This window comes from Lissotriton helveticus, chromosome 1_1, assembly GCF_964261635.1.
Source record: "Lissotriton helveticus chromosome 1_1, aLisHel1.1, whole genome shotgun sequence".
Taxonomy (NCBI): Eukaryota; Metazoa; Chordata; class Amphibia; order Caudata; family Salamandridae; genus Lissotriton; species Lissotriton helveticus.
Window position 1 is genome coordinate 1304296090 of NC_136057.1, and position 14174 is coordinate 1304310263.

Sequence of the window (14174 nt, forward strand, 5' to 3'; positions counted from 1 at the left end):
AAGCATTGGCAAGTCAAAACATTTAGCAACCCTCTCCAGCAAGTTGTGGATTTCGCCATATCCTCTTGCAGAGAATCAATGGGAACTTGTGAGGGAGAGGAGTGTGGGTATAAGATACTCATAGAAGACACACAAATGAGGCCTGAGGATGTTTAAAGATCAGCAGGGTACGACTCCCCTCTACCACAGTTAGAAAACACACAAATGAGCCCTGGGTCTGGAAATCAGAACGAGTGCGGGGAGTCCCTTTTAAAGGACGGTTTCCCTCACCCACCTGTAGGGGCATGCTTCATCATCAGGTAACCTCCATGCACTGCAAACCTAGTTGCAGGGCGTGCTACAACAGCCTCTCTGAGAGGCAGGAGCTCAGGGATGTTTTGAATATAGTGAAGAGGAATCCTAAAACCTAGAGTGTGGTGAAAAAAGTGAAAGTGAGATAAAACTAACTTTTTGGTGTGTCGAACAAACTTTAGCGGGCACCTAGAGGTCAGGATTAAAAGGGTTGAGCTATGGCAGGAGAGTTCAACCTGTCAGACTAGTGGTCAACATGTTTCAGCCAAGCACCCACCGTGGAGGTGTATTGGCCTTCTTCAGGACCAAAATGTGAACAAGTTAACTTTACCCTTTTCTTTTTAAATCTCAAATACCATTAATGCATATTTTAATGTATTTATTACATGTTATAATTTTTTATTGGAATTTTTTGATATTGTATTGCACATGCACTTTATTTTCTGGAATCTATATGAATGAATTGTGATGTCTTTTTTACTTGTGCTTTTATGGTCATATTGGCTGAAATAAAGAATTCTTGAATTGAACAAGTGAAATAACTACACATACCAAACTGATTAGGTGGTAAGATGAGTATACAACCAGCTTTGGATATATTAATCACTCAAATTAGTCGCTGGTCATCATATTCCATGCAAAGAGACAATGGGTTAGCATAACATTGTATGGTACATCTCACTATGCACTCCCTTGCGAACCACCACGTGTACATGGTTAAACAAGTGCAGTCGTGGCCTATTGCGAAATGCAAGTGACTATTCAAAATGCTTACCCGTATTATCGGGTGAGCTCATGAAAGCTTAACCTCGGCACACACACTCGAGGTGGTATCCAGTTCCTATAGAGGAAAGAAGTGGGGAATACAACTTGACTGTGAAGTTCAGTCATAGAAATGCTAAGACACAAATACACAGTTGACCAGATTTAAACTCCACTGTTAAAACAAATAAGCTAAAGGAGCCTTATTTTGAAAGAAAATTGATCTTGGCTACAGCATTGGTAGATAAATAGCAAATGTTCTACCATTCACCCACACTCTACTGTGTAGCTTAAATGTGAAATTTAATTGGTTTAAAAGGATGTTACAAGACGCTATACTCTTGAACATTTAATATACATTTGCCCACACGCAGGTTATATTTACGCCCCATATTTAATAAAGCCAACATAAGAACAACTACAGAAGCTATACATTATTGTTTTAGGCTCACAGGGGAAAGTGCAACCAGAAGGATGGTACAGTTTTTAGAGCATGTTTATAAAATATTACTTGACTAGATTTTTTTTTATTGGACCTGTATATAGATGCAAAGACAGGTATCATGACCTATGTATATATTTTCTTTTATGATACTACGCATGGTAAATATGTGACTGTTTTATTCTATTTTTATGTCTGTCTATTTTCTATTTATTGTAATCAAATGATTAATGCATAAAGTATTTTTACTAATACTAGTACAAGACGCTATAGGCAAGATGTTGGTGTTGAAATAAGGGGATAGTGATGGTTATTTGCCAATGGCTTAGCTGCTCCATATACAGAGCCTCTATGAGTGCAATTAAGTGTGCTTATCCCAAAGGGGACTACCCACTAGCTGCTGCAGCTTAAAACATTACCAGGAGAGCCCTATCTGTCAACTCAAGAGGATGGTGAGCACTCTAGCGCAACCACCACAGTGAGGGTGATAAACAGTTGGAGGTTAGCATGTAATAGCTCCAACAGCCCGAAATACCAAGGAGAGCATATTTTCAACCAAGTGCGGTATTCCCTATTTAGAGCAGATAAAAGGACCCCTGTGAGTCTGCTGGTGAGCTCGATGGGGTGGAGGCAATATGTGTTACTTAGCACCTAAACACGATTGGGACCGAGGAGCCCAATACCTAAGCTCGAACTCCGCAAATCACGTCCACAAGTAAACAAACACAGCGGTAGCGATGTCAAGCTGAAATAATATGCAAGACGAGCAAGGGATTCACTATAAACCGGGTGTTTTAATAAAAATGCGTAAAGCAGATAAAACACTGTTGGTCTATCGGATTATACCCGGTAAGACCAGGACAGTTTTGATTAATTGCCAGCAAAGCGCCCAATACGTGAAGTATGTTAGTTGTAAATATAAGGTGAAGTGAAGAAAACAAGTTACTTACCTGTAACTTTAGTTCCCCTGTATTGGTAACTTTCATAGATTCCCATGGCTTGTATCATTCCCCGTCATCGGAATGGGAGTCTCGGTAAATGAAAAATACCATAGCAGCAGGTACAAAAGAGAAAGAAAGGCCAAGGCCTCATCTCATTTTGTAGCATATCCAACTCTTTTTGTAAAAGAGACCAAAAACTTGCAACAACCAATCAGATTAGCCTCACCCCATAGAACCTCCCTGAGAGAACCTCAGAGCCTCAGATTTCCGTAGCCGTTGTGTAACAGTAACCACATCTGCTGAAGGCTGAGCTTTCCCAGGGGAGGAGAGTGGGCGCATGGGAATCTATGAAAGTTACCAATACTGGGGAACTAAAGTTACAGGTAAGTAACTTGTTTTCTTGCCCCAGTATTGGAACTTTCATAGATTCCCATAGCTTGTATCAGAATAGCTAGCAGTAAGCAATAAAGTACATTTTGTGATATGGGCATTAAAATACATTAGCGTCCATACTGTTATAAGAAGCAAAAGCCACTAAAACAGTAGTCAGTAAACATTATCAGATACAAAATGTGCAATTATAGGAAGGGGGGATAGAAGGGAAAGCTCACCGCTCATTGGAAGAGATTCCTCAGGACCGCTTGTCCAACTGCCGCTTCCTATCTTGTAGAAGAGTCCAAGCAGTAATGCTTTGTGAAGGTGTGGGTACTGCTCCATGTAGCTGCCCGACAAATGTCTTTGATAGGAACTCCAGCTTAGAGAGCAGTTGAGGATGAGACTGATCTTGTAAAGTGAGCTCGCACATGTCTTTCTAGCTGCTTACCCGCCGCTTGGTGGCAATAATGAATTGCACTGGGAATCCATTGTGAGATGTCTTGTTTTGACAGCGGAAAGCCTTTCCGCGGAACACTATAAGCAACAAAGAGCTGTGAAGATTTCCTGAAACCTTTTGTCCGTTCCAGATAAAATTTTAGACATCTTTGGACATCCAAGGAATGTACAGACCTTTCTGCTGGAGACGTAGGGCAAGGGAAAAAAGACTTCAGAATAACAGGTTTGTTCAAATGGAAATCCGAAGGGACCTCTGGAATGAATTTAGGATTTGTTCTTAGGATTAGAGTGTCTTTTTTGAACTGTAAAAAAGGTTCCATGATGGTAAGAGCTTGTACTTCCCCAACCCTTCCAGCCGACGTCAAGGCTAAAAGGAGAGCCACTTTCTATGATGGAAACTTTAGATCTGCTCTGTGAATAGGCTCAAATGGAGGTCTCATGAGATGAGCCAGAACCAGATTGAGCTGCCAGATTGGAGGCAGAGGCCGAACTGGAGGGAAAACCCTTAAAATACCTTTTAGGAATTGTTTGACAATCCTCGCTGACCAGAGAGAAGGACCTGAAGCTGTCCGCCTGAACCTAGAGATAGCCGCCAGGTGTACCTTAATGGAGGAATGAGCCAGGCCAGACTTAGCCAGAGAGAGAATGTAAGGCAATATTTGGTGAGGAGTAGAAGAGAACGGATGGAGATTCTGTCTGTGGCACCATAGGCAGAAACGTTTTCATTTTGCGCGATAGGTCTTATTCGTACTAGGTGCACAGGCTTCAGATAATATTTCTTTACACTCCTGAGGGATATTTAAACTCTGGAATTCCCGGTGCTCAGGAGCCACGCTGTCAAATGGAGAGAGCTCGGGTCCGGACGAAACACTTGGCCCTGGGACACTGTCAATAGAGTTGGAATGGTCCGTAGGTGAATTGGCTGATCCTGAGAGCAGGAGAAGCTTCGTGAACCAGAATTAGCAGGGCCACGCTGGTGCTATCAAAATCATTCTGCAGGGTTCCGTCTCGAGTTTCCTGATGAGCCTCGGAATCAGGGGAATTGGAGGAAAGGCGTAAACAAATACGCCTGATAAGGCTATCGAAAGAGCATTCCCCAATGAGCCGCGATGGTGATCCCTGCTTTCTTAGAGCTGGCATTTTCTGTTGTCTGGGGTTGCGAATAGGTCTATGGACGGAGTGTCCCAACATGTGAAGACGTCGTCGAGTGTGTCTTGATCCGGTTCCTACTCGTGACAGACTGATTTCAGACGACTCAGGGTATCCGCTATCGTGTTGAGTACCTGGGAGATGTTCTGCTGAGAGAGAAACTCTGTTGAGAATTGCCCATTCCCATATGTCTTGGGCCTCCCTTGAAAGGACTCGAAATCTTATTCCGCCTTGTTTGTTCACATAATGCATGGCCGTCGTGTTGTCCGTACGAACCAGTACTGTGGAATTCCGAAAGCTTGCAAAGCTAAATGAATTGCCCTGAGCTCCAGAAGATTGATATGGAAAGTACGCTGCTTGGGCGTCCAATGATCACTCACTTGTAGGTCTTGTAAAACAGCTCCCCAGCCTTCCAGCGAGGCATCCGTGGTCAGAATCAAGGGAGATGGAGCATTCTTGAAAGTGAGACCCTTTGAGATATTGTCTTTGACCGTCCACCAATCGGCCTCTTTCCTAATAATAAGATAATGGTCACACCTCATGAGAGGTGTGACCATTATCTTGTCATTGAATGAGCCTTTCGCCTGGCAACGGGCGCATACGTAGTCTACAATGCGGAATTAAGGGTATGAAGGATGAAACTGATTCCAGGAGCGATTTGTACAGACGGACCGATAGAGATCGTCTCCTTTGCAATTGACGAGCCGAGAAAATGAGCTTTCTTTGCCTTTCCTCCGATGGGAAAGCCTTGCAGCATCTTGTATACAGAATGGAACCTAGGAATTTGGCAGACCTGGATTGGAGAAGGACCGACTTGTTCCTGTTGAGTTGTAGACCCAGATGATCGAAAAGTTGAATGCAACTTGTGACTGCTCTTGTAGTTGCTTCAGAAGATGAAGCAATCGTCTAGGTAGGGAAAAACGTCTAGAGATTGTCTTCGGAGAAACGCTGCCACCGGGGCTAAAACCTTCGTGAAAATCCGAGTAGCGCATCTGAGCCCGAAAGGCAAAACTTTGAATTGAAAATGGCTCTTGGCTACTGTGAAGTGTAAGAATCGTCAGTGAGCTGGGTGGATCAGTACGTGAAAACACGCGTCCTTGAGATCTAGAGTAGCCATGTAATCTCCTGGATTGAGAAGGCGCAAAATATCGTGAAGGGATACCATCCGGAATTATAGCTTTATGAGATAGGTGTTGAGCTCCCTCAGGTCTAAAATTGGGCGCCATTTCTCCTCCATCTTGCGAACCAGGAAAATCCTGGAATAGAACCCTTCTCCTCTTTGAGATAGAGGCACAGGCTCTATTGCTCCCTTGTTGAGCAATTGGTAGGCTTCAAGACGTAGAAGCTGTAGATGTTTTGATTCGGTGGCGCGAGGGGCTCTGGAAGGTGGGAGGTGTTGAAACTCCAACGTGTGGCCAAACTGAATGATATTGAGGACCCACCGATCTGTTGTTATGATCTTCCAGCTGTGCAGACAGTGAGAAATCCTGCCCCCTACTGATGTTACCAGGGGTGGAGGAACAGCAGACAGTACCGAGAGGCCGCTATTGACGTTTGGAAGAATCTCTCCCTTGACGCCCCTGTCGACCTCTTGCAGGTTGGCGAGAGAAAGACGCCGACTGGCCCTGGCGTTGTGAGTATTGAGGCTTGTAAGACTGTGAGGATTGTGAATAGGAGGAGTAGCGTTGTTGATATCCTCCTCTGTAATTTGAAAAACCTTTACCTTTTGCCCCTCGGAAAGGTACCGTGCGATATTGTAATGTGCCTACGGACCTAGCTGTTTCCGTGTCCTTCTTGATGTCCCGTAAGGCGTCATCTATATGCTTACCAAAAAGCATGTCACCATCAAATGGCAAATCCAAAATCTTATTTTGTACCTCAGGGCGAAACCAGGTAGCCCGAAGCCAACCTTGCCCCTTAGGACAGCCGAGCCTGCCAAGGGGCGAAAAGCAGTTGTGGCAATGTCCATGGCACAATCAATCTCTGAGGAAGATCGCACCCACCTCTTCCAGGATTTTCTTTGCATCCGCTTTGGAAGCATCCGGTAGCTGATCAATGAAAGGAGACAAATTGCACCACATTTGGCGATCATATCGTCCCAAAATTGCCAGTGCATTAGAGGCTCGAACCAGGAGGCTGGACATAGAAGAGAATCTCTTGCCCACGTTGTCAAGACGCCTGCCTTCTCTATCCGGCAGTAAGGCAAGAGGAGCCAATGGGTTCTTTGACTTTCTCTGATCCACCTGGGAGATTACTGAATCCGGCCTTGGTTGGCCAACCAGACAAGCCGGACTACCATCAGGTACCTTATATTTTTTCTCCAGCCGCTGTAGAACAGGGATAACAGTAGCTGGAGACTGCATAACCTTCGTACCATCACTCCATATATGCTCTATGATGGGAATAGAGCCAATGGATTTCCTATAAAGCTCTTTAAAATCATAGAGAAAGCAGTCCGATTGAACAACCGGAACGGGAAGACCAAGTCTTTTTGAAGCTCTCTCCATAAGATTATGGAAACCTCCGATGTCTGCTGGAGGAGAATCCACAGGATCCGGTACAGGTGAAGCGGGATCTGGTATAATATAGTCGTCCCATTCTCTATCCGGGTTTGGGACCGCTCTTGCATTCCGATCATCCTCTGAGGAATCATCGTCCTCATTATCCTCATTCGCCTGCCCCGTGGCGATATTCTGTCGTTCCTCCAAGGTACCAGCTCTGGTGGTTGAACCGTAGAAGTCGAAGGAGGAGGCGGTGGTGGTGGTGGTTGCATGGATTCAGAGGGTTGAGATGGAAATCTCCTCCTATATTCCATCAACATGATCTGTAGGTCACTTATTAGGGAAGAACGCATAGAAACCATACCCTGATGAGACTGTTCTTGAGGCCTCTCCCGAGGAGGGGGTTGCCGCTGTTCTTCATAATAGTCATCAGAATCTGAGTCCTGGTATTTCACCTGGAGCTGAGATGGACTATATGCGTCCCCATAAGGACTATCCTCCTCAAAAGAGTAGCCTTCATCTAAAAGTAATGCCAGAGTCAAAGGCGTCACCTTTCGCGGAGATGTCATCTCTGGTGTAATTTGGCGTTTTCTAATTGAAAATCTAACTTTATGCACCGTCGACGGAGTCGTCGACGACATCATCATCGATGGAATCGTCGAAGACGAGAGCATCGTCGTTGGAGAAAGGATCATCGTCGACGGTGGAGAAATCGTCGACGGCATTGTCGACGAGCTTGTCAGACTCATGGTAGCCGTCGTCATCGCCATCGTTGTCTTCGTCGTCGTCACCACCGTCATCTTCGTCGAGGTAATTAATATCGTCAACGAAACTGAGACTGGAACCTGCGTCGTCAACAAAGTCGTCGTCGAAGCTGTAGTCGCCAAAGCCCTCGATGACGGGACCATCGACGGAGCTATATTCAATGTCTGATGCTCTTTAGAAACGGTTGTCGACGTACCAGATGAAGTCGAGGAGTGGGTTTTCTACTCTCATTTTCCCTCCTGAGGTAAAGATGCTGGTTTTTTTTTAACCCTTTTGTCTTTTCAGATGGTGGAGAGACAACAGACGGCACTTGAGTTACCTTCTGTGTAGAAATTACCTCAGTCACAAGTCCCCCCTTCTCCTTTGCACCTCGGTGAGGAGATTATCTGGGACTGGGCCTATGAGACCTATCAGAGGTCTTTTGAGAGGCCTTAGCAGGAGGTTCGGTTGAAGGGGAAGACTTACCCCTCTTTTTAGATCTCCTTGATGAAGAAGCTGACGAGGAATCCTCGCTGTCAATAGAAATGACCTCCTTCCGTGACTTCGTCTTCTGTAGCCAGGTCAAAAGTCTTCCTTCCCTGTCTCTCAGTGTCTTGGTGGAGAAGGTTCTGAAGATTTTACAATCAGTGGCTTTGTGGTCCGGGTACAAGCAATAAATACAATCCTTATGCTTGTCCTCCACATAAAGCCTTTTCTTCAAACAGGTAGAACAGGCCTTAAACAAAGCCTTCTTTTCTTTATCTGACATCTTGAAGAAAAAAGTAGCTGAAATCCAAAGTTGTAGAGAAAACTGAGCAGAGCTCAGGAGACTCCCTTAGCACAACGTGAGGTAGAAAATCTGATGCTCGGAGGTTCTCTCAGGGAGGTTCTATGGGTTGAGGTTAATCTGATTGGTTATTGCAATTTTTTGTTCTCTTTTACAAAAAGAGGTGGACATGCTACAAAATGAGATGAGGCCTAGGCCTTTCTTTCTCTTTTGTACCTACTGCTATGGTATTTTTTATTTACCGAGACTCCTATTCCGACAACGGGGAATGATACAAGCCATGGGAATCTATGAAAGTTCCAATACTGGGGCAAACCGGAGCTCAGTAAACAGTATTAAGGCTCCGCATAACATGTCTATTCGAAAAGGGGCTTGAACGTTGGGTGCCATTGCAAGACTTGCGAGGAAGGCAGAAGCTACGCTGAGGAGTCGGGAAAATCGTGCTCACACGGCTCTATAGAGTGCCTGGGCTGCCAGGTAGCCAGCAAGTTTTGCGAGCACAGTTATCTAGCAGCCAGCGTAAAAGAAAAACAAATAGCGCAAGCCCAACTCCGGAGAGTACATGAGCTCACGAATTCTAAGCACTGGTGTCTGACAGATATAGAAAGACAGTTTCAAGGAAACGTCATACCTGGGAAGTATTTCCTTGGGACCGGTAGCGTGCACCTAGGAAGGCACACCGAAAACAGGGGTATGTTTGGTTGCCAGGACTCTGCCTGGATCGTGGCTCCATCTACCTCCATGAGGTGAATGGAACCTGAAGAAATACTCCATGGGGCTGGCTTTAGAGTACTGTCACCCGAGAATGGGAAAATCATTTGGCAAACAATATGAGCCAATCTTTATGACACACTTCTGCAGGCAGAGAAAAATGATGCAAAAGTCAGCCAGATGGAGTTTGACAGATAAAGCCAAACCCAGTTTAGGGACATCTAAACAGCGTCTTGAATTTAAAAACTTTATCGACAAAGCCACTCTAAGGCACAGTGTGCATGAAAAGAAATGATGTAAAGCAACTCTTGGTATCAGATTTGGATCTTGTTGTGTAGTGGAAGGAGGGACAGACAGTTGTCGAGGTGGTAATGCAGATTCCTCAGATGATGGCATGCAGATCATTTCTTCTTGGTATTGTTGGTGATACTGCTCCTGAGGAATTTAGTAATGTTGTTCCTCGTATTCTTCATCATAGTAGTCCTGCTGACACTTCACATGCAACTGTGGTGGACTAGGTCTATAGCCAAAAGGATCATCATCCTTATCTTGTTCTTCTAGGAGATGTAAAGGGACTAAAAGTGTCACTTTACTAGGTGAGGTGATCTTAGGTGTAAGTTGTCTAATTCTATCTTGCTCAGCTCTCTTAGGCGATTTTTCTCTCATTTGCGGCGGTTTATCCATGGGCGTGTGTGGGGGGTGCGGGGGTAGGAGGACAAGGGAAGGCTTCTTAAAAGCATGCCTGCTCTGAGGTGGTGATGCAGGCGGCTCAGATCTGGATTTCCTTGATTTACTGTCCCCTGAATCTCCTTTTCCATTTGTTTAGGAGATTTTGATGGACTGCGTCTGTAAGACCCATGAGTGGTCTTTTTGGAGGCTTTTTTAGGGCGTTTACTGGATGCTGACTTTGCATTGCTATTTTGATATACCGGGTACTCCTATCGTGACAAAGGGGAATGATTCAAGCAGGTGAATTATGAAAGTTCCAATACTGGAGTAAGGTACTGTTGCTCATAATGCTTAACATTCAACACCAGAATATACTAATATTTCTGAACCCTGAAGACCAAAGGAAAACGAAGCAGGAGTTAATGAAGATTGAACTTACTCTAGCTGATTAGGGAGGTGGATGCAGGATGGTTTAAACCAGTGGGTATGCTAAAATGAAATGAATAATTTAATTTCAAATCAGACCTGGCCACCAACAGTACAACACTACTGGCAACAAATAAAAAGGATGATAAACAATACCAAGGAAACACTAACTCAAAGTAATGTCCCATTTAGTTGAAGCACAGGAGGGTGGCAGTGTAGTCAGATTTGAATGACCCCCTACCTGAACCTGCCGATCCGCCGTAAGTGGGAAAACATCTCTCCACCTGGTATGTATTCCATCACCATGTAAAGGTTGGAGTTATCCTGCAGAAAGACACAACATTAACATGTTGAAGACTTGACACATACAATGCATCCTAAACAACAAAGTGAGATCACTTACTTGGGGCCTGTGTCCATTAATGATCATAGAACCGTATTTGTATTTGTAAAGCGCAACATTCATCCAGAGGATATCACGGCGCTGTGCTAAGACTCCTGGTGTGTAACTGAGTGATTCATGAATTTAGCCAGTATTATTTTCCTGAGAACAGGTGAGTCTTAAGTTTGTTTTCTGAGAACAAGATAGTCCTCTGTAAGACGGAGTTGTTGTGGTAGATCATTCCAGTGTTTTGCTGCCAAGTATGAAAAGCTACGACCCCCGGTTCTTACTTTCTTAATGCGTTTTGTTCTGGCTTGGGCTAGGGACCGTGACTCTAAGCACCTAGCGAGTACATAGAATTCAACTTTCGTCCATAGAATAAGAGGCCCCCGTTGGTGCAGGGCCTTGTGTGTGTAGCTGAGCAGCTTAAATTTCGCTCTTTGGCGCATTGGCAGCCAATGAAGTAGTTTCAGGCACTCGGACGATGAACTGGGTGTCTTTATTACTTACCAGTTTGGCGGTGGCATTTTGCACCACTTGTAGTCGAGTGAAAAGGTAGTCTGCCATGCCTACAAATAATGCATTGCCATAATCCAGTCTGCTGGTAAGTAATACCTGCGTGACAGTTCTCCTACAATCTTACGGGATCCAAGAAAGTAGCCTTTTTAGAAGCTTCAGCATTGCGAAGCTTCTTCCACATAGAACCCGCACGTGGTCCTGCATGGATAGGGTATTGTCCATGAGGACCCCCAGATTTGTTGCACATTGCTTTGGAGCTGGGGCATCTCCCGGTGTCTGGGGCCACCAAGTGGTATTCCAGACAAGTTTTGCTCCAGCAAAGAGTAACATTTCTGATTTCCCTGCGTCTAATTTGAGACAGTGTTCTGCCATCCCGGTTGCCATCTCCGAGAGACAGTTATTCAGTTTTAGTTTTAGTCTTGTGTTCTCATGCTGTTCTTCAATGGTTATCAGCAGTTGAGTGTCATCTGCACAGGAGCAGATACCAAAGCCCCACTTCTCACTGATTTTTGCCAGAGATGACACACAGATATTGTACAGTGTGGGGCTCAGGGATGCCCCATGTGGAACACCATAGCTGATGGGTTTTGGTTTAGATGAAAACTCCCCCATTTGTACTCTCTGTGTTCTATTATTTAAGAAGGAGCTCAGCCACTGAAGGCTTTAGCATAGACTCCTTTTCCATAAAGAATCTCCAATAGGCGATTATGTGAGACAGTATCGAACGCCGCCGATAGATCTAATAAAATCAAGGCGGCCGCTTTCCCTTGGTCAACCAGGGATCTTATGTTGTCTGACACGGCTAAGAGAGTTGCTTCCGTGCTGTTGGTGGCTCTAAAGCCGGTTTAGGAGTGGGTCTAGTAGATCAGTTGACTCGAGATAGTTCGACATCGGTCTATTAACCAATTTTTCCATGACTTTGGAGAGGTACGGCAGTTGGGAAATAGGTCGGTAGTTTGCCAGATTGCGCACATCTGTTCCTGCTTTCTTCAGAAGGGGGTTACTACAGGCTGCTTCCATATTTCTGGAAATACTGCGGTATCCAGCAAGTTGGTAAATAGCTCGGTAACGTATGGGCAGATTATAGGAATGATCCGGGCGAAGACAAGTGAGGACAGGGGTCAAGGGGAGACCCCAACTTAACTTCCCCCCTTTGTTTTTGCAACTTCTACCTCTGTGAATGGGGAGAAGCTGCCCGTGCATGCAGATGCATCGGAAGGGGGGAGGGGGGGGGGGGTGGCGGGGGTTTGAAGTTTCACAGTTTATTGCTGGCAGTGAGGTGTTACGGTTAAATGTGGAGTATATTTTACTAATTTTGTCTGAGAAAAATTCGCTGATTTCTTCACAACCTTCCTCTGAGGGTGACGAGTTTGAGATAGGCTCACTGGGTGGCATAGCTCCCTTACTATTTTGTACAGCTCCTTACTTGAGTTGCAATTCTCATTAATTCTTCTAGCAAAATAGGACTTCTTAGCTTTCTTAATGGCATTATTGTAGTTCCTCAGTTCTGTCTTATATGTCTGTCTATCTGTTTGTAGTTTAGTGATGCTCTGTGATTTGGCTCTTTTTTCTAAGTGCCTTGAGTTCATGTGTATACCACTTTCCTGGTTGAGATTTGCTCAACTCCTTTAATGGCAATGTAAATAAGTCTAAGGTGTTAATGATTTCTTTTTCGAGATACATTGTTTCGCTATTGGCTTGGAGCACACTTAAGGCCTCTAGGTTCTTGGGGCAAAAATGGGACCGAAAGGAATCTTCAGTGACTAACCTCCATGCTCGCCTTGTCCCCTGTGAGCGCCTCAAGGGATTAGTAGGATTTGCTGGGAGCGTGATTACAAAGGATATAAGTGAGTGATTGTCCAGGAGAGGGGTTTGATTTCCTGGATAGAAATTGAGTCAAAGTTTGCAAAAGCAGATTCAGAGTATGCCCTGCAATGTGAGTGGGCCCTGTAACCCACTGCTTTAGTTGAAGTATCTGCATATCGTTCTCCAGGTGCAGGGCTGCAGTTATTGGTTTTCTCAAAATGGGAGCGTGATGACATCAAAATGCCCGATGAACCTTGCTTTCTTGTCTCATTAGACATAGAAAGCTTATACACCTGTATCCCACAGGATGACACCATTAGGGTTCTAACTGACATTTTGGAGGATTAGACATGGGATTATACGACTTCCCGTGACTTTGTAATTGAATGTGCTACGTTGGCAATAAAACAGAATTTTTTTGAGTACCAGGGTGATATCTTCCTTCAAACGACTGGCACGTCAATGGGCAGTACATTTGCCTCGAGTGTAGCGTGCCTATACGTTTTTAACTTTGAATGCAAGCATATCCTCTCTGCCACTAACCCCTTTTCATCCAATGTGATCCCGTGGCAAAGGTACATTGATGATGTGCTGATCATCTGGAAGGGTTCAGAAACCAACCTTTTCTCATTCTTTGAGTGGGTGAACACGTGTGATCCCCATTTAAGGTTTACACATGAGCATGATGCAGATTCCATGATATTCCTGGATGTGACCATCACCAGGGATAAAGACCGCTTACGTACTAAAACGTACCATAAGCCCACAAGAAAGAACAACCTCCTTCATTATTCCAGCTTTCATCCCTGCTCCCTAAGGGAAAATCTTCCCTATGGTCAATACTTGCGTATTCGCAGGAATTGTAGAGGCATGTCTGATTTTAAAGAACAATCTAAAGACTTAACTGTGAAATTACAAAGAAGAGGCTACCCGATGAATATCTTAAACAAGAGCTGTAAAAGGGCAAAGAACCAGCACCGAGAGGCCCTGTTGGAGGAGTACCCCAAGGAACCTGAAGCCAGTGTCCCATTAACTTGCGTGACTACATACAGTAGCATTTCCAATGCCGCAAGTCGCTGTATAGGAAAGCACTGGATCATACTAAAAAGCAACAAACATGATTGGCAAAAGCCTTTAATCTCGTACAAACGGGCAAGGAGTCTTAAAGATTCCTTAGTAAATACTCGCCCGAAGTTCAACGAAAAAGGTAATG

General features: G+C 44.7%; 1 protein-coding gene across 5 annotated transcripts in view; it reads right to left on the reverse strand.

The window, feature by feature from the left end:
- The window catches only part of PRKACA (protein kinase cAMP-activated catalytic subunit alpha), a 777054-nt gene that overhangs the window by 184191 nt on the left and 578689 nt on the right, over window positions 1-14174 (reverse strand). For all 5 annotated transcript variants that reach the window (XM_078681383.1, XM_078681393.1, XM_078681402.1 and 2 more), the window contains one exon: window positions 10496-10578. In XM_078681383.1, the coding sequence (XP_078537509.1) occupies window positions 10496-10578 (83 nt within the window). The remainder of the gene's footprint in view (window positions 1-10495; window positions 10579-14174) is intronic.